The sequence below is a fragment of the Salvelinus namaycush genome, chromosome 3 (assembly GCF_016432855.1).
Source record: "Salvelinus namaycush isolate Seneca chromosome 3, SaNama_1.0, whole genome shotgun sequence".
NCBI classification, from domain to species: domain Eukaryota; kingdom Metazoa; phylum Chordata; class Actinopteri; order Salmoniformes; family Salmonidae; genus Salvelinus; species Salvelinus namaycush.
In genome coordinates, this window is record NC_052309.1 from 19,296,055 (window position 1) to 19,317,758 (window position 21,704).

At 43.9% G+C, this 21,704-nt stretch overlaps 1 protein-coding gene across 1 annotated transcript; it reads left to right on the forward strand.

The window, feature by feature from the left end:
* Positions 1-1,298: 1,298 nt before the first annotated feature.
* LOC120043444 (avidin-related protein 3-like) lies at positions 1,299-2,598 on the forward strand. The gene is made up of 4 exons (XM_038988033.1): positions 1,299-1,364; positions 1,549-1,762; positions 2,243-2,363; positions 2,565-2,598. Exons 1-4 carry the CDS (start codon positions 1,299-1,301, stop codon positions 2,596-2,598), a joined length of 435 nt encoding a protein of 144 aa, XP_038843961.1.
* Positions 2,599-21,704: the final 19,106 nt, after the last annotated feature.

Here is a 21,704-nt window from a genome sequence, read left to right on the forward strand (position 1 = left end):
GTTATAGGTTGTTGACAATTATGCTTTCCAGCTCTCATGGAGTAAGCTTGTTCAAGTCCAATAAAATAGCACCCTCTATTGATCAACATAACACATTGTTTTCTGTATGGACTGAATTGATGATGCGTATCAAATATATGCCCAGGATGATATAATGCTGAATTTATCATCGTCCATAGCTAGATTTCCATACAATTGGCGACAGATTATTATGCGAATATTCTAAAGTCCGCATGAACAAAACATGTGCATTTTCACACCAGAGACGTATTTCCATCATATGGACTTGTTGCGGATACAAGTCTGTGCGTGATGACATAACTTTTGTGGTTAAATTCCCACGTACTGAATAAAAAATACAAGTTAAATGGGTTTCCGTTGCATTTTCAACTCTACTGATGTTTTTGTCACAAAAGAATGTTGCGTTACGTAGCCAATGTGCCCATTCTGGTATTGGCACGTGCACTCTAGCCAAAACGATGACATTATTATGGACAAAAGAGGGATATTATTTTATTTGTCAAATGTTAGTCAATCATTGATATCACCAGAATAAGACCCTCGATATTTATTGGAAAGGAGCGTCAAGCACATACCGTGCACTTTCACCACCCTGTGAAGTTCATCATCATGTATTTCATATGTAGCCTAATAAAGTGCATGCTTCCCCGACGAGTAGTAGTGGGAGGACCACACACCATATCATTGCGTGAATCACAAGTTTACTTCGATATGACGGTTATTTTATGAATATTTTCGCATAAAGTCGTTTCCACCGACATTGCTCGCATAGTTAATTTTACCGGCACAAAAGATCCACCATGTCTAGGTTATTTTGTTTCGTGGAAATTGTGAAAGTTTACCGACAAAATGTTCTGTTTCCATCAGGCCTGTTATGACATTTCCTATCCGACGTACCTTACTCACATAAAACGTTTGGATGGAAACCTGGTTCATGTTCGAGATATGTCGAGACGGGTGTACTGGCCAATCGGTTAACCTACAGCCAACAAACTAGAAACTCTTGTGAGAGGACTTGTGTTGACAGAGAAGAAACACCTGCTGCAAATGTTCAAATTAGGGGTGAATTTCAATAGTCCTCTTTTCCTCAATCTGCATTGATTTTTAACTGCTGGTAAGAAGTGACAGCTAGACTATTGAGATCTACACCCTGTTCATGAATTAAGTCTTGTTAGAAAGGGCAGGTGCTGATTGGTTTGGGGGAGTGTATAGTAACTTGGTAAATCAGTATAAGAAGGGAATGAGCTGTTCAGCAAAGCAACTTGAAATAATCAAACATGAAGAGTTTTGTTGCAAAGTATATCAGTGTCCATGCTGTGATTTTGGGACTGCTGCTACCTCAGGTAAAAATACAATTAATCAGTGGGCTCCACTATTACAATTTGAGCAGTGTAACAATACAGATCATGTAGTAGATAGAAATCTGAGACTTGATTTTACTTCCTGTTTTAAATATACTACGTCATGAAGTGTGTCTGCTATTATTGACACAGTAGTGGTGACCTTATTTTGCATGTGTTCTTCTAGGCAATCCCATGCAATGTGACGGGAGTGTGGCGAAATGAGCTGGGCTCTGTGCTTGATATTGAGGCGGTCGGTTCTGAGCTCCGAGGCCTTTATCAGAGTGCAGTGGAGACTGCTCCAGGAGTCACGGGTCCAGAACAACAGGCCAAGTTACTGGGTGTGACTAGTAATCGGGGTCTGCGAACCTCTGTGGCTTTCTCTGTGTTATGGGAGGCAGGTGTGTAAACCCTGGAATGTGTTCAGCAAGGCAGTTTATTTTTATTTCACCTTTATTTAACCAGGTAGGCTAGTTGAGAACAAGTTCTCATTTGCAACTGCGACCTGGCCAAGAGGACGCAAAGCAGTTTGACACGTACAACAACAGGGTTACACATGGAATAAACAAACATACAGTAGAAAAAGTCTATATACAGCATGTGCAAATGAGGTAGGTTAAGGGAGGTAAGGCAATAAATAGGCCATGGTGGCAAAGTAATTACAATATAGCAAATTAAGACTAATGGTAGAGATACTGGGGTGCAAAGGAGCAAGATAACTGCAGCATAATGTTGTGCAATGTTAGGAAATCTATTTTGTACCACTAATTGCACCACTTCTATCTCCAACCTTCCACAATGTGGCCCTAGTCTCAATCTGAATGACCTTGACTGTAACAATGGCTGTGATGCAATTGCATCGTATCGCCTGTCCCCCCCAGGTTCCTGTAGCGCTTGGGTTGGTCAGTGTTTCCAACTGCCTGATGGGAAGCGAGTGCTGAAGACCCTGTGGATGCTGCGCTCTGTGGCTTCATGCCCTGCAGACAACTGGAAGAGTACCAGGTAGGCTACAGCTCCTCACTACTTAGCATAGGTTGTGTGGGGGGGGGGGGGGTGTTACTGTAGAACACAATTGCCCTTCACTAAAAGCCTACTGCCATGAGAGCTACAGGGGAAAACTCAATGTTTTTAGAGCTAATTCCTATATGGACATTGAGCATATTTGTATACCATTTGTTTTTGAGACTTTCTTTTTATCATTAGGATGGGAGAGGACACTTTCGTCTTCATTTCCTGAAAGCAGAATGTACTGATCATCTGGCAATGTTGCATTTGGTTTGCTGCCCTCTACTGAATTTTCTTTGAACTCTCCATAGAAATAATCTGTTTTATACTCCCTGAGCTGATCTCTCATCCATGCCATAAACTATGAAACTTGTTCAATTCATGAATAAAAATGTGTTATTTACCTTGTCTTGCCTGACATAAATAAAAGTTTAAACTCAGATGGGGATATGTTTGTGTTTATTCTCCAACAAACGGTCTGTCAAATGAACATGGGTGGTACCAAAGTGGGATAAACTATTGTTTCAGACATTACAGAGCACTGGTGCATTAGGCTTGGGTTTCTATGCCAAGGTAACAAACCTATTGACCACGTTTACATGCGCACAAATTTCCTGTACTGTTCAGGGTACTTGTGTATTCTACTTGAGTTGACGCATATAAACATATCCCGTTTACATTGACCCGAAAACTTGTATTTAGATTTTTGGCGGGGGTGGGCTACTGTGGCATGTACAAATCTTATCCAGTTTGCTGTTTTTTGCAGGGTGTGCAGGCCCAGTTTTGCATATTGTGATGTCATGTGATGGTCAAACAAATCACTTCAAGTAGGTTACCTGTGCAGGTCAATCCACCATAATTTATTTTGTTGATACTCTGTACTGGACCGTAGCTTGCTGGCTACCTTTACCCCTAATTTAGAGAACTTTCTGCTTATTGAAATTTCAGTAGGCCAAATTTCTGATATTAGTCAACTATAGTTAACCCTACATGTCCCTTCTGTCAACTTGTTGCCCCAGAAGACTGGTCTCACCAGAATGTCTTGCATTGATAATACATTAATCACCAGCAAAGTTGCCTGTTTCGTTTAGGCACCGGGGAGAAAACACACAGTGGAACGATAGTCTTGAGCAAGATGTCCATGTCGGTTTTAAGGAAATTAAAAATAACTTGTCTTGGGTGCATATTTTGTGGTTGATACTGTCTGCATAAGTGTCAACACATTTCACATGCATTTTCTCTGTGCTGAAAAAGTTCTCCACGACATCAATATTTGTGTATATTTACTGCAAGAGTTAATATATGCCTCATGTGTGGATATAAGTCTACAGTCAGTGTCCATATTTCAGGTAGTCTTTTAACCCATATGAATGAGGTTTATTCAGGGATACTTGTTAGTGGGATATCAAAGGTGTGTGTAAACAGCTTATCCTGAATAAGACCTTAAGCAGATATGAGCTATTAACTGGAATACTGTCCGCATGTAATTGTGGTCAATGATTCCGGTCCTTACCCACAATAGGGGAGGTACACTATAAACATCTAACATGGTGACTCATCTTCAGTCTTAGTATTTAAAAACTACATGCTAAAAATTAGTTTTGCAATAGGTGCACCAATGTGCCGCTGGATTATTTGTCAGAGTGTTGTACTTTCAGGCACTTCTAACTTATCAATGAATTTGTATTTAATTGTATTCAATGTACTCTGTGACTGATACAACTAAACATGCAACTTTTATTGACCTTCCAAAAATGTCAGCTGTTCTCATGTACAAACAAGCCCAGTTCTCACATCTCCGTGCTCACCACGCAAAGAGCAGGAAGCCACTGAATGAGTTATGGTTGAGTATCATCATAGACTTTTTGCTTAGGACCCAAGCGCATGTTGACCGTGTCCCATTTCTGCAGCTGTAGTGTGATCACACTGGAGAAATGATCAAGGCCTGTGACTCTCATTGTCTAAAATATACATCATCGTAGCGGTGTTCTTAAGTGCTGCACCCCTGCTGGATGCACTGTCAGCCCCTGCAACAGTATATCTGAAGTAGTATGCTCCTCTCACTGGTGCGGTGAATTTACCTGTATCAGAGAAGAGACATAATCACCATCCTTAATTCAACAATGTGGGTTACTGTGCTATACTTTCATGTGCTGTAATTGAAAGTCCAGTGCCTCTGAAGCTCATTGTGGTGGCTCTACATACTCATCGATAGGTCCTTATGAATATATGATATGCTGTGTAGATTATCCCACAGCAAGAAGATATGGCCTAATATTTTATAAAGATTTAAAACGATGCAATATATTTGCTGTATAAGAAATACTCAACAATGGAAAGGGAATATACATATAAACGCGTCACATACACATGGTTAGCAGATGTTAATGCAAGTGTAGAGAAATGCTTGTGCTTCTAGTTCTGACAATGCAGTAATATATAACAAGTAATCTAACAAATTCACAACAGCTACCTTAGACACACAAATGTAAAGGGATGAAAAAGAATATGTACATATAAATATATGGATGAGCGATGGCCGTGCAGCATGGGCAAGATGCAGTAGATGGTATAGAGCAGTATATACATAAACTCAGCAAAAAAAGAAACATCCCTTGTTCAGGACCCTGTCTTTCAAAGATAATTCGTAAACATCCAAATAACTTCACAGATCTTCATTGTAAAGGGTTTAACACTGTTTCCCATGCTTGTTCAATGAACAGTAAACAATTAATGAACATGCACCTGTGAAACGGTCGTTAAGACACTAACAGCTTACAGACGGTAGGCAATTAAGGTCACAGTTATGAAAACCTAGGACACTAAAGAGGTCTTTCTACTGACTCTGAAAAACAAACAAAAAAGATGCCCAGGGTCCCTGCTCATCTGTGTGAACGTGCCTTAGGCATGCTGCAAGGAGGCATCAGGACTGCAGATGTGGCCAGGGCAATAAATTGCAATGTCCGTACTGTGAGACACCTAAGACAGGGCTACAGGGAGACAGGATGGAGAGATGATCGTCCTCGCAGTGGCAGACCACGTGTAACAACACCTGCACAGGATCGGTACATCCGAACATCACACCTGCGGGACAGGTACAGGGTGGCAACAACAACTGCCCAAGTTACACCAGGAACGCACAATCCCTCCATCAGTGCTCAGACTGTCCGCAATAAGCTGAGAGAGGCTGGACAGGGCTTGTAGGCCTATTGTAAGGCTGGTCCTCACCAGACATCACCAGCAACAACGTCGCCAATGGGCACAAACCCACTGTCTCTGGACCAGACAGGACTGGCAAAAAGTGCTCTTATCTGACGAGTCGCAGCATTGTCTCACCAGGCGTGATGGTCGGATTCGCGTTAATCGTCGAAGGAATGAGCGTTACACCGAGGCCTGTACTCTGGAGCACCTGTACTCTGGAACAGCAACATCACACTGAGCTTGTTATTGCAGACAATCTCAACGCTGTGCATTACAGGTAAGACATCCTCCTCCCTCATGTGGTACGCTTCCTGCAGGCTCATCCTGACATGACCCTCCGCATGACAATGCCACCAGCCATACTGCTCGTTCTGTGCGTGATTTCCTGCAAGACAGGAATGTCAGTGTTCTGCCATGGCCAGCGAAGAGCCTGGATCTCAATCCCATTGAGCACGTCTGGGACCTGTTGGAGCGTGGGGTAACATCTCACAGGAAGAACTGGCAAATCTGGTGCAGTCCATGAGGAGGAGATGCACTGCAGTACTTAATGAAGCTGGTGGTCACACCAGATACTGACTGTTACTTTTGATTTTGACCCCCCCCCCCTTTGTTCAGGGACACATTATTCCATTTATGTTAGTCACATGTCTGTGGAACTTGTTCAGTTTATGTCTCAGTTGTGGAATCTTGTGTTCATTCAAATATTTACTTATGTTAAGTTTGCTGAAAATAAACGCAATTGACAGTGAGAGGACATTTCTTTTTTTGCTGAGTTTATGAGATGAGTAATGTACAGTCGTGGTCAAAAGTTGAGAATGACACAAATTTAAATTTTCACAAAGTTTTCTGCTTCAGTGTCTTTAGATGTCTTTGTCAGATGGTACTATGGAATACTGAAGTATAATTACAAGCATTTCATAAGTGTCAAAGGCTTTTATTGACAATTACATGAAGTTGATACAAAGAGTCAATATTTGCAGTGTTGACCCTTCTTTTTCAAGACCTCTGCAATCCGCCCTGGCATGCCGTCAATTAACTTCTGGGCCACATCCTGACTGATGGCTGCCCATTCTTGCATAATCAATGCTTGGAATTTGTCAGAATTTGTGGGTTTTTGTTTGTCCACCCGTTTCTTGAGGATTGACCACAAGTTCTCAATGGGATTAAGGTTTGGTGAGTTTCCTGGCCATGGACCCAAAATATCAATGTTTTGTTCCCCAAGCCACTTAGTTATCACTTAGGACTTATGGCAAGGTGCTCCATCATGCTGGAAAAGGCATTTTTCATCACCAAACTGTTCCTGGATGGTTGGGAGAAGTTTCTCTCGGAGGATGTCTTGGTACCATTCTTTATTCATGGCTGTGTTCTTAGGCAAAATTGTGAGTGAGCCCACTCCATTGGCTGAGAAGTAACCCCACACATAAATGTTCTCAGGATGCTTTACTGTTGGCATGACACAGGACTGATGCTAGCGCTCACCTTGTCTTCTCCGGACAAGCTTTTTTCCGGATGCCCAAATCAATCGGAAAGGGGATTCATCAGAGACAATGACTTTACCCCAGTCCTCAGCAGTCCAATCCCTGTACCTTTTGCAGAATGTCAGTCTGTCCCTGATGTTTTTCCTGGAGAGAAGTGGCTTCTTTGATGCCCTTCTTGACACTAGGCCATCCTCCAAAAGTCTACGCCTCACTGTGCGTGCAGATGCACTCACACCTGCCTGCCTCTATTCCTGAGCAAGCTCTGTACTGGTGGTGCCCCGATCACGCAGCTGAGTCAACTTTAGGAGACGGTCCTGGCGCTTGCTGGACTTTTTGGGTGCCATGAAGCCTTCTTCACAACAATTGAACCGCTCTCCTTGAAGTTCTTGATGATCCGATAAATGGTTGATTTAGGTGCAATCTTACTGGCAGCAATATCCTTGCCTGTGAAGCCCTTTTTGTGCAAAGCAATGATGACGGCACGTGTTTCCTTGCAGGTAACCATAGATGACAGAGGAAGAACAATGATTCCAAGCACCACCCTCCTTTTGAAGCTTCCAGTCTGTCATTCGAACTCAATCAGCATGACAGAGTGATCTCCAGCCTTGTCCTCGTCAACACTCACACCTGTGTTAACGAGAAAGTCACTGACATGATGTCAGCTGGTCCTTTTGTGGCAGGGCTGAAATGCAGTGGAAATGACTTTGCAATTAATTGCAATTCATCTGATCACTCTTCATAACATTCTGGAGTATAAGTAAATTGCCATCATACAAACTGAGGAAGCAGAATTTGTGAAAATGTATATTTATGTCATTCTCAAAACATTTGGCCACGACTGTGGGATATGTAAACATTATTAAAGTAGCGTTATTTAAAGTGACTAATGATAGGCATAGGCAAGATGCAGTAGATGGTATAGAACAGTATATACATATGAGATGAGTAATGTAGGATATGTAAACATTATTAAAGTGGCGTTATTTAAGGTGACTAGTGATACCTTTTAGTAAGTCCATTTATTAAAGTTGTCAGAGATTTGAGTCTGTATGTTGACAGCAGCCTCTCTATGTTAGTGATGGCTGTTTAACAGTCTGATGGCCTTGAGATCTCTTGGTCCCAGCTTTGATGCACCTGTACTGACCTCGCCTTCTGGATAATAGCGGGGTGAACAGGCAGTGGCTCGGGTGGTTGTTGTCCTTGATGATCTTTTTGGCCTTCCTGTGACATCGGGTGCTGTAGGTGTCCTGGAGGGCAGGTAGTTTAACCTGTTTGGGCTGCAGGGGCAGTATTGAGTAGCCGGATAAAAGGTGCCCATTTCAAATGGCCTCGTACTCAATTCTTGCTCGTACAATATGCATATTATTATTACTATTGGATAGAAAACACTCTCTAGTTTCTAAAACCGTTTGAATTATATCTGTGAGTAAAACAGAACTAATTTTGCAGCAAACCTCCTGACAGGAAGTGGAAAATCTGAAATCGATGCTCTCTTCTAGGGGCTGCCTATAAAGGTCCTTGATATTTATTAGAATACATGCACTTCATACGTCTTCCACTAGATGTCGACAGGCAGTGAGAGAAGAAATTGAGTGTATAACTTGATCTGGGCTCGAATAAATGCTCTTTGTATGACGTGTCACCAGTTTCCTGTTTTCTGGAGAGCGCGCGAAGGGACCTGGTTTTGCCTTCTGTACAGCTGTCGTTATAGACGACTAATATCTCCGGCTTTGATTTTATTTGATACATGTGACAATATCATCGTAAAGTATGTTTTTTCAATATAGTTTCATTAGATTATTGAAATTTTTTCGGGACGTTAGGCGTGTTGCGTTGTCTGCGTATGTTCAGGAAGGAGAGCTTAGCGCCACTTTGCTAGCTTTCCGTGCTAATTGACTGGAGAAGAGGACATTCTAAATCCAAACAACGATTGTTCCCGACAAAGGACCCCTTGTACAACATTCTGATGAAAGATCATCAAAAGTAGGACCCATTTTATGATGTTATTTCATATATCTGTCGAACATGTTGTACTAGTAGGTTGCGGCCAGGTTTTGGGCACGCTCTCGCCATAACGTAAACTGCATATCGTAATGAAGTTATTTTTAGAATTCTAACACGGCGATTGCATTAAGAACTAGTGTATCTATCATTTCCTATACAACATGTATTTTTTAGTTATGTTTATGAATAGTTATTTGGTCAGAATATGTGAGTGCCAGAAAAATATCCGGACGTTGTGGGAAAAAGATGCTACGTTAGCACAATGTATAACCACTGATTTCAGCTCTAAGTATGCACATTTTCGAACAAAACATAAGTGTATGTATAACCTGATGTTATAGGACTGTCATCTGATGAAGAATATCAAGGTTAGTCAAAAATTATATATCTTTTGCTGGTTTGTTACGATCGCTAACTTTTGCTGCTGGGGAAGGGCTTGTGTTTCTGGCTATTGTGGTAAGCTAATATAATGCTATATTGTGTTTTCGCTGTAAAACACTTAAGAAATCGGAAATATTGGCTGGAATCACAAGATGCCTGTCTTTCATTTGCTGTACACCATGTATTTTTCAGAAATGTTTTATGATGAGTATTTAGGTATTTGACGTTGGTGTCTGTAATTACTCTGGCTGCTTCGGTGCCATTTCTGACGGTAGCTGTGATGGTAGCTGCAATGTAAAACTGATTTATAGCTCAAATATGCACATTTTTCGAACAAAACATAGATTTATTGAATAACATGTTATAAGACTGTCATCTGATGAAGTTGTTTCTTGGTTAGTTTGGTTGGTTCTTGGTTAGTTAGGTTGGCTTTGTGCATGCTACCTGTGCTGTGAAAAATGTCTGTCCTTATTTGTATTTGATGGTGAGCTAACATAAATATACGTGGTGTTTACGCTGTAAAACATTTTAAAAATCGGACATGTTGGCTGGATTCACAAGATGTTTATCTTTCAAATGCTGTATTGGACTTGTTAATGTGTGAAAGTTAAATATTTCTAAAAAATATATTTTGAATTTCGCGCCCTGCACTTGAAGTGGCTGTTGTCATATTGTGCCCGGCTTCGGGCTTGCAGCCATAAGAAGTTAAAACAGCAACATTATCTCTCAGCCGCCTCATCACAAAATGTGTAGAATTGTAGAAAATGTGTTTTGAAACTGCAAAAATGTTTTCTCAGCGTCATGGCAAAATGTGTAAAATAGCACGTGATTACCTATAAAACTGTAAATGTTTCTCTTGGCACCATGGTAAAATGTGTAGAATTGCAAGAAGTTAGTCATTAAATCCGATGACCAAATGAAAGGACTTACAATTGGAAAAGGATACCATGTTATATCATTGTATGCGAAGGATGTTATACTCTATCTCCAAGACCCTTCATACTCAATTCCAGTCCTCAGTCACTGCTTGAAGATTTTGGTAAACTATCTGGTTATAAAGTCTGAAAAAGAGTGACACATTGTTGTGGTCTCGGAAAGAGGTGCTGGTTTAGGTATATGTGCAACTGTCCCGGGAAGAGGATGGAAATGACCAGCAGGAGATACAGGGATACAACTCACACTTTATAACCATACACACACTGTAACATCTGCTTCCAACTCACACTCTCAAACACGTAGATCCCCTGAACGCAGCTCACTTTCCAGCTCACACTCTCTAACACATAGATCCCCTGAACGCAGTTCACTCTCTAGATCCCAATCACCTGAATTCTGATCACCTGTTCACACACCTGTATGTCGTTATCACACACTATTTAGTTCAGTACTTTGCACCCCATTATTGTGAGGTATTGTTTGTTTTGTGACACATTTCTATTCGGAGCTCTGTTTTCACCCGTAATTTAATCGTCCCGTGTATGATAGTTTTGCCTGCCTCACTAACGGCGCCTTTTGCCTATTCCCTGCCTGTACTTTAGCCTATCGGATTTCCAGTAATTAACCTATTGCCTGATCTCCCGGACAACGTTACTAGCCTTTTCCCTGCCTGTACTGTTGCCTTGTTGGACCCCCAGTGTATGACTTTCTGCCTGCCCCTGGCCCCAGCAACCTGCTCCTCCTGTGATCCTTTACAAATAAACACCTGCTGTGCCCTGCGCTTGAAACCAGAGAGAGAATACAGTAGACGGCACACGTCAAATGTGTGATTTATGACCCTATGTCATGGGTCACGTGTGTATGCCCATATATGGGCATCCTGTCAGGACATCCTGGCGGGAAGTTATCACGTGCTCTAGGGAGTGCCCATATATGGGCATCCTGTCGTTCCTGTTTTCACGCTTTAGAGTGAGTGTTAATTTATGCATATATTTCATCTGTTCCTTTGAAGCTGTCATGATGATTGATGTGTAGGGACCTCGTTGAACTGGGGGATGTGTTTGAACATTTCAAAGAGTATGGCCCCCACCCTGTTTTAGTGACCTTAGGGCTGTTGTCTATGAAACAGGAATGTCCGGGGGTATTGGGGGGGCAGACGCATTATAAATAATCCCCAGAACACCACAAGCGCCCCAGAACACTAAACCGAAAATTAAACATGTCTCCTAGGCCAATTCTGCGTGTACTTTGTGCCTCGTGTCAAGAACCCAATGACAAAACCATAGTGGACTTTTTGTGTGAGGCCCCTGAATGTTTTAAAGGAGTTTTGGATATGAGTGATGGACATAATGCTTATATATTCCAACCGGAGGATTCAACTGTGAAGATTTTCACAGACAGCGGCCCCAGTCCCCTTTATCAAGCAAAACCTGGGAGTTTTTCTCCTGCGCTGCGTATGAGAGAATGGCTTAAGATACGGCTAGCGCTCTGTCAGATCGAACATGCCCTGAGTGGTACATCCCTGCCCGGCTACGCGTTGGAAGAGGTGTGCGGGCGCAAGGATTTGAAAGCCATAAGAATCTCTTCAATGGCGTATAGCCCCGACTCCAAAGTGACAATTTTAGCATGTGAACAATATGATAATTCAAATGCTACAAAATCAGTTTGTTCATATGTATTTTCCAAAGCCTGCAGGATGTAAACTATTTTATGGCCGTCTTTAGCTTTAAGTGGGGAGATTATCATATATTCCTGGCCATGATAACAAAGCTGGACAATCTTTTCCAAAATTGTGAACAATTTACGCTGCTGGGCGCTTCTATCCTTAAGACATACTCAGGGTCTACATGCACAGCGTTTAATCTATCCATGGAATACAAACTTATGGAACGGGGAGTGTCTGGGATATCTAGCGAGCAAGAGAGCCTGTCTTGACGATGGTGAATTGGAAAAGGATGGGTGTCAGGGCTAACCCTATAGCCGGCCCCTTTATCTGTAAGAAAGGAATAGTAAAATTGTTTGTATTAATTATAGCATGTTTTAAAAGTTCTGCACTAAATATTTATAATTAAATAAAGGGTTTTAAAATTGTATCTCACCTTTAACACCTGGAATCTGTCTTTTCTCTGAGAAAATGTTTCAGGAAAGACGCGTGTGTGCGTTTTAAAACAATGGGCTTTCGGGAGGGGGGTGTCTGCAGTTGTTTCAAAACAATGGGCTTTCGGGAGGGGGGGTGTCTGCAGTTGTTTTAAAACAATGGGCTTTCGGGAGGGGGGGTGTCTGCAGTTGTTTCAAAACAATGGGCTTTCGGGAGGGGGGGTGTCTGCAGTTGTTTCAAAACAATGGGCTTTCGGGAGGGGGGGTGTCTGCAGTTGTTTTAAAACAATGGGCTTTCGGGAGGGGGGGGTGTCTGCAGTTGTTTCAAAACAATGGGCTTTCGGGAGGGGGGGTGTCTGCAGTTGTTTCAAAACAATGGGCTTTCGGGAGGGGGGGTGTCTGCAGTTGTTTCAAAACAATGGGCTTTCGGGAGGGGGGGTGTCTGCAGTTGTTTCAAAACAATGGGCTTTTGGGAGTTGTTTTAAAACAATGTTTTTTATATGAATACAGTCTTTCCTACAACAGACAATTATAAATAGAAGCATTTAAAGGGTAATAAAGTGTAGTACTGTGCCGTAATAATATATGTTGGTAGAGGCCAGGAAGGGACTGGATGTGATGACTTCACTGGTTGGCCATTTTAAATGAGATTTTACATCATGACCCAAAGAGTGTAATGGGGAGAGATTTTACCCCGAACATGTAAAGTACCCCTGAACTCGGCTTGGGCGGTATCCAGATTGTCATACCTTCATACGGACCTTGTTCCGTACCGGGATATTCGGTAATACCGGCACTAACCCCACAGCCTCTGTTATCCAAAGATTAGCAATGCTAACAAGTACTGTTGGGAAGTCCAGGGTGGAGGCTTCTCTTGATAGGAAAGGTCCAGTGGTAAGTTGTGTGGAGGTGGTGCAAAGTTATTCTGACCTGTTGTCTCTCTGCACCTCTGTGTCCAACTAAAGAAAAAGCAGGAAAAGGGGTCTGTTACCCCACCTGATATGGCTTGTGATTGGCTGACCAGGTCAGCTGACTGAGTGCCCTGGCAACCTGTTCCCTTATACAGATGTGCAGAGAGACAACAGGTCACTGGACAATGGGGTCAGGTTGAGGTAGCCTGTAAAATAAGCGAAAAACCCAGTGCACTGATTAACTTGGACTGAAGTTTGTGGTGCATCGACCTGATAAAGTCAGAAAAAGGTACACTCCACACTCACTTGCAATAATAAATTATAAAGTTTATTCAATTAGGGACACAGGCTTAAGGCTACCTGGTGAACAGAGTGTAGCTCTTATTGGTGGTGAGAAAGTAAAGAAATACAATTTGACTATGTCATAAACCAATAAACCAATAAGGCCACCGCAATGGGAGGGGCACCCATAACAATGACCCATAGGTGTCATTCACAAAAGATAGAATATGAAAAGTAAATGAAAACAAAATATGAAAAAACGAAGGTGGCAATAAAGAGGGTCAAAGACATTGCTTAGATATAAAGCTAATATTCAGATCAAATAGCTCCTAAATGTAATGAGGCATGTAATATGGGAGGTGTGTAAGTTATAGAAAGGGAGATAGCTAAAATTTGAGTCCATTGGGGGAATATTGTCTTGTGTAAAGATTCAAAATGTCTCTCTGCTACCTCAGCAGTAAAAATCTATAAAGTTTGTGTCACTCCCAGGGCCAGAGAGAGTGTTAAGGAGAGAGGGTTTTTAACAAAGTCAATTGGTCCAAGGCAGAGATTATGCCTATATCTACCTTCAACCCAAAACCTTTACAAGACCAATTCAAATGGAAATTGTCCTTGAAGAATATTAAGAACTTAGGAGTTGTGATACCCAGTAATGCAGGGGTTCTCAAACTTTTCTGGGTCGGGGAACCCTTTTGGGATAACACATTTATTAGGGACCCCACTCATAATCAGTACTCGAGTTAGGTAAAAATAGCATACAAGGAGTTTTACTACGACTTCTGCAGTGCATGGCTGGACGAAGCAAATCTCGGGCTCTGCGGGAAAATGTTAAAGCACCACTTCTAGGCATCAGAGAGAACATTGTGTAGTTGTCACGGTTTTCTAACGTAGAACCCAGAAGCAGACCAGGACAAGGAGAGTAAGACGAAGGTGAGTATTTATTTACACGTTTAAGTGTAGAGATAGAAAGATCCAGGTAGCGGAGCGGGCAGCGGAGTTGAGTTGATGGGATTGAATTGACAGATCCAAGGGAGTAACAGAAGCCACCGACGACCAGGTAGGGATGGAATGAGTGTTCCGGGTGAATGACTGTAGACAGAGAGAACGGAGGTAAGTTCAAGGCAAGCAAGACGTACAAAACAACAAAACAAACTCTATCAAATTGGAGGCTGATACGCTGGCACGACATACTGTTCATGGCTAACGATCCGGCAGGGAATGGATGTCAGGTCAGTGCTTATGAAGTGGAGAGGTGATGATCAGGACCAGGTGTGCAGATAGCGGATGGGATACAGGTGCGGTAAATCAGAGATCTCCCAACCAGCTACGTCGCCCGGCAACCAGACAGGGTGCGTTCCAGGACACCGGAAAAAACACTCCAGGACAGAACACAGGCAAAAACAGACTCAGGAAGCGGGATTCGTGACAGTAGTTTTCCCTGCATTCTGAACATTTCAGCTTGGGGCAGAGATATTTTTTGTTGTTGCAGCTTTGAAGCTAATATCCTGCAATTCAACACATTTTGCAACTTTTTGGCAGAGTGAACTTTGCAGTTTTAAAGCTTAAATTACTGTGCATTTAATTTAAAAAAAAATCTAATTTGGGGAATACAAGAAGTATTTTATAAATTGATGGAGTACTGTGGATACCAATATCCCTGTGAGCCCACCAGGCCCATGTTGCCCAGGGTTAAGAATATATATTGTAGAGTAATTGTGTTACATTGTATTGTATTACACCATCTTAACTTATTCTACACATCCCTTTTGTTTAATGTGTTGTTGTTAGTCATATTCATAAAAAAATTGCCGTGGACCTACAGCAGTACCTGTCCGCGTACCCCACTTTGAGAACCCCTGCAGTAATGCACATGATTTGTGTAACTTTAACTACATTCCAGTTATCGAAAAGGTTACCAATGACTTGAAAGGAATCAACGTACACTATTGTTCAAAAGTTTGGGGTCACTTAGAAATGTCTTTGTTTTTGAAAGAAAAGCAATGTTTTCGTCCATTAAAATAACATCAAATTGATCGTAAGTACAGTGAAGACATTGTTAATGTTGTAAATGACTGTTGTAGCTGTAAACGGCTGATTTTGAATGGAATATCTACGTAGGCGTACAGAGGCCCATTACAAGCAACCATCACTCCTGTGTTCCAATGGCACATTGTGTTAGCTAATCCAAGTTGATCATCTTAAAAGGCTAATTGATCATTAGAAAACCCTTTTGCAATTATGTTAGCACAGCTGAAAACTGTTGTTCTGATTTACAGAAGCAATAAAACTGGCCTGCTATAGACTAGTTGAGTATCTGGAGCATCGGCATTTGTGGGTTCGATTACAGGCTCAAAATGGCCAGAAACATAGAACTTTCTTCTGAAACTCGTCAGTCTATTCTTGTGCTGCGAGAAATTGCCAAGAAATTGAAGATCTCTTACAACGCTGTGTACTTCTCCCTTCACAGAATAGTGCAAACTGGCTCTAACCAGAATAGAAAGAGGAGTGGGAGGCCCCGGTGCACAACTGAGCAAGCGGACAAGTACATTAGAGTGTCTAGTTTGAGAAACAGATGCCTCACAAGTCCTCAACTGGCAGCTACATTAAATAGTACCCGCAAAACACCAGTCTCAACATCAACAGTGAAGATGCGACTCCGAGATGCTGGCCTTCTAGGCAGAGTTCCTGTCCAGTGTCTGTGTTCTTTAACCCAACTTAATCTTTTCTTTTTATTGGCCAGTCTGAGATATATACTTTTCTTTGCAACTCTGCCTAGAAGGCCAGCCTCCCGGAGTTGCCTCTTCACTATTGACGTTGAGACTGGTGTTTTGCGGGTACTATTTAACGAAGCTGCCAGTTGTTTCTCATACTAGACACTCTAATATACTTGTCCTCTTGCTCAGCTTCCACCTGGGTTCACCTGGTCAGTCTATGTCATGGAAAGAGCAGATATTCCTAATGTTTAGTACACTCAATGTATAACATTATAAAAAGATAACTTTGTTTAGGTTTGATAGTGAACGATGTTATGAGTTCCTATAGCTTCTAGAACTGCTGGGTTTCACTTAAAGAAAATGTAATCGCATTAAAGTGAAAAGAACTATAGGCATGGCTTTAAATTAACATGAGGTTGGGGAGCTATTTCGCAAACAAATCTATAACCTAACCTTTTCTTAGAGATTGTTGTGTTTTTCAACCTTTGGAATTTCAAGAGCACTGTCAACTTTCACAATTATCTCTGTAAAATGAGTGTTACTAAGATGCTGAGAGTTCAACCTGCTCCTCTGTTTCCCAAGGGATGGCTAGGGTGAATCACACACTAGATTAGTTCCTTTGTGTTTTAAATTGCTGGTTTAATATTAAACTATTAATTTGCCATAATAATGTTCTCCTCAGTGTATTCATTATTATTGAGGAATGGGATAGTTGTAATGAATTACTGGTGCATTAGTAATATCTAAGCTTGAATTATTAATTACACACGGTCCTGCCGAGGGTTTTGTACAATCAGCGTATGTTTCAATTGAAACATGGTTCTCTTGTGGAACCCAAATCATCTAAACTTGATGTCTTCCTGAGTAATAGTGAAACAACTGTCAAGTGTATTTTTAAAGTTTATCAGTTTTTGTTAGATCATATGCCAGTAGACACAGTAGACAATGCAGATAGCCCGGTTAGCCAATGTGCAGGAGCACTGGTTGGTCGGCCCAATTGAGGGAGTATGTACATGAATGTATAGTTAAAGTGACTATGCATATAAGATACACAGAGAGTAGCAGCAGCGTAAAAGAGGGGTTGGGTTGCACACAATGCAAATAGTCCGGGTCTCCATTTGATTACCTGTTCAGGAGTCTTATGGCTTGGGGGTAAAAACTGTTGAGAATCCTTTTTGTCCTAGCCTTGGCACTCTGGTACCTCTTGCCATGCGGTAGTAGAGAGAACAGTCTATGACTGGGGTGGCTGGGGTCTTTGACAATTTTTAGGGCCTTCCTCTGACACCGTCTGGTGTAGAGGTCCTGAATGGCAGGCAGCTTAGCCCCGGTGATGTACTGGGCTGTACGCACTACCCTCTGTAGTGCCTTGCGGTCAGAGGCCAAGCAATTGCCGTACCAGGCAGTGATGAAACCAGTCAGGATGCTCTCGATGTTGCAGCTGTAGAACCTTTTGAGGATCTGAGGACCCATAACAAATCTTTTTAGTTTCCTGAGGCTTTGTCATGCCCTCTTCACGACTTTCTTGGTGTGTTTGGACCATTCTAGTTTGTTGTTGATGTGAACACCAAGGAACTTGAAGCTCTCAACCTGCTCCACTACAGCCCCGTCGATGAGAATGGGGGCGTGCTCGGTCCTTCTTTTACTGTAGTCCACAATCATCTCCATAGTCTTGGTTACGTTGAGGGATAGGTTGTTATTCTGAAACCACACGGCCAGGTCGCTGACCTCATCCCTATAGGTTGTCTCGTCATTGTCGTTGATCAGGCCTACAACTGTTGTGTTGTCTGCAAACTTAATGATGGTGTTGGAGTTTTGCCTGGCCATGCAGTCGTGGGTGAACAAGGAGTACAGGAGGGGACTGAGCACGCATCCCTGGGGAGCTCCAATGTTGAGGATCAGCGGGGCAGATGTGTTGCTACCTACTCTCACCACCTGGGGGCGGCCCGTCAGGAAGTCCAGGATCCAGTTGCAGAGGGAGGTGTTTAGTCCCAGGATCCTTAGCTTAGTGATGAGCTTTGAGGGTACTATGGTGTTGAACGCTGAGCTGTAGTCAATGAATAGCATTCTCACATAAGTGTTCCTTTTGTCCAGGTGGGAAAGGGCAGTGTGGAGTGCAATAGAGATTGCATCATCTGTGGATCTGATTGAGCGGTATGCAAATTGGAGTGGGCACTTCATGGCTACGGACGTGAGTGCTACTGTTCTGTAGTAATTTAGGCAGGTTGCCTTTGTGTTCTTGGGCACAGGGACTATGGTGGTCTGCTTGAAACATGTTGGTATTACAGACTCACTTGCCTGTTTCTTAGATTTCTATCCCCCTTACGCCTCGATTGGAACAAGTATCAGAAAAATAGATTGATATGTATCACGTTTAAACAGTAACAACAGTTTATTAATCGAACAGGGAATGCAAAAAGCAAGTCAAGGGCAGGCAGCGGTCGGCACCAATCTGTGTTTGGCGCCAACAGAGATGGACGCCTCGCTTCGCATTCTTAGGAAGCTATGCAGTATTTTGTTTTTTTAATGTATTATTTCTTTCACTCTTACCCCAAGAAATCTTAAGTCTTATTACGTACAGCCGGGAGGAACTATTGGATATAAGAGCAATGTCAACTTACCAACATTACGACCAGGAATATGACTTTTCCAAAGCGGATCCTCTGTTTGGACCACAACCCAGGACAATGGATCGGATCCCAGTAGGCGACACAAAACAATGGCGCCGCAGAAGGGGAAGACGGAGCGGTCTTCTGGTCAGGCTCCGTAGAAGGGCACATCGCCCACCGCTCCCGAGTATACTACTCGCCAATGTCCAGTATCTTGAGAACAAGGTAGACGAAATTCGAGCAAGGGTTGCCTTCCAGAGAGACAGAGATTGTAACATTCTTTGTTTCACGGAAACATGGCTCACTCGGGAAACATTATCAGAGTCGGTACAGCCACCCGGTTTCTTCAGCCATCGAGCCGACCGAAACAAACATGATTAACGAGTCGTGGTGTAACGACTCCCACCGAAGGTGGCTCCCCTTCCTGTTCGGGTGGTGCTCGGCGGTCGTCGTCACCGGCCTACTAGCTGCTACTGACTTTTCCTCCCCCTCCCTTTTTGTGAATTATTGACACCTGTTTGTGGTTAGGGTGATTTGTGGGGCTTTATTACCCAGCAGCCCGGCCTGGTTCATCTCAGGCAGGAGAAGAGGAGCGCCCAGGATTACGCGTTGGAGTTTCGGACCTTGGCCGCGGGGTCTGGGTGGAACGACAGGGCCCTTATAGATCATTACAGATGTAGTCTCCGGGAGGATGTCCGCAGGGAGCTAGCGTGCCGGGACGAAGCTCTCTCCCTGGATGAGCTTATTGATATGTCCATCCGGCTGGACAATCTGCTGGCTTCCCGCGGCCGTTCGGAGAGGGTCCTGTGCGTTCCACCACCCAGCACCCCTGCACCCATTCCCATGGAGTTGGGAGGAGCCGTGCCGAGGGGTACCGGAGGAGGAGGCTCCCCCTGCACCAGCTGTGGTCGGAGAGGACACACGGCCGATCGGTGCTGGGGGGGTCCATCTGGGGGTCGAGATGGCAGGCGGAACATTTCTCGGTCACCTCAGGTGAGTAAGCACCAGACTCACCCAGAACCCCCTGTTTGTCATATGTTTGTCTTAAATTTTTTTCTTAATTTTTTTCCCTCTTCCCAGCATAAGGCACTAGTCGATTCAGGTGCAGCTGGGAACTTTATGGATCGCGGACTCGCCATCAAGCTAGGTGTTCCGCTTGTGCCGATAGATTCTCCTTTTCCCGTGCACTCCCTAGATAGCCGGCCATTAGGGTCAGGTTTGGTCCGGGAGGCCACGGTTCCACTGGACATGGTGACGCAGGGGGATCATAAGGAACGTCTAAGTTTTTTCATTATCGATTCGCCTGCGTTTCCAGTGGTACTGGGGATTCCCTGGCTGGCTAGTCACAATCCTACTATTTCGTGGAAACAGGGGGTTCTCCAGGGGTGGTCAGAGGAGTGTTCTGGAAGGTGTCTGGGAGTTTCCATCGGTGCCACGTCGGTGGAGAGTTCAGACCAGGTGTCCACGGTTCGCATTCCCCCCGAGTATGCCGATTTGGCAATCGCTTTTAGTAAAAAGAAAGCGACTAAATTACCACCTTATCGACCGGGTAGGGATTGTGCGATAGATCTCCAGGTGGACGCTGCGCTTCCCAAGAGTCATGTGTACCCTTTGTCCCAAGAGGAAACGGTGGCTATGGAGACATATGTCACTGAGTCTCTGGGACAGGGGTACATTCGGTCCTCCATCTCACCCGTCTCCTCGAGTTTCTTTTTTGTGAAGAAAAAGGAGGGAGGATGAACGCATTAAGGCCGTGCGTAATTGGCCGACTCCGACCACGGTAAAAGAGGTGCAGCGGTTTTTGGGTTTTGCCAACTACTACCGGAGGTTTATCCGGGGTTTTGGCCAGGTAGCAGCTCCCATTACCTCACTGCTGAAGGGGGGTCCGGTGCGTTTGCAGTGGTCAGCAAAAGCGAACGGAGCTTTCAACAGGTTGAAGGCGCTGTTCACGGATGCACCCGTGTTGGCGCATCCGGATCCCTCTCTAGCATTCATAGTGGAGGTGGACGCGTCCGAGGCTGGGGTAGGTGCCGTGCTATCACAGCGCTCGGGTACGCCACCAAAACTCCACCCCTGCGCTTTTTTCTCTAAAAAGCTCAGCCCAGCGGAGCGTAACTATGATGTGGGGGACCGGGAGTTGTTAGCGGTGGTCAGTGCTCTGAAGGTGTGGAGACACTGGCTTGAGGGGGCTAAGCACCCTTTTCTCATCTGGACCGACCACCAGAATCTGAAGTATATTCGGGCAGCTAGGAGACTGAACCCACGTCAGGCAAGGTGGGCCATGTTCTTCACCCGATTCCAGTTTACTCTGTCATACAGACCGGGCTCCCAAAACATAAAGGCGGATGCACTATCCCGTTGTTTTGACACGGAGGATCGGCCCACCGAACCTACCCACATCCTTCCCGCCTCAAGGCTTATAGCACCAGTGGTGTGGGAAGTGGACTCGGACATCGAGCGGGCATTAAGGGCGGAACCCGCTCCTCCTCAGTGTCCGGCGGGGCGGAAGTACGTGCCGCTTGGTGTTCGGGACAAATTGATTCGGTGGGCTCACGTCCTACCCTCCTCGGGTCACCCTGGGGTGAAGAGGACAGTGGGGAGCCTTCGGGGGAGGTATTGGTGGCCTACTTTGGCTAAGGATGTTGGGTTTTATGTTTCCTCCTGTTCGGTATGCGCTCAGTAAGGCTCCTAGGCACCTTCCTAGAGGGAAGTTACAACCCCTCCCAGT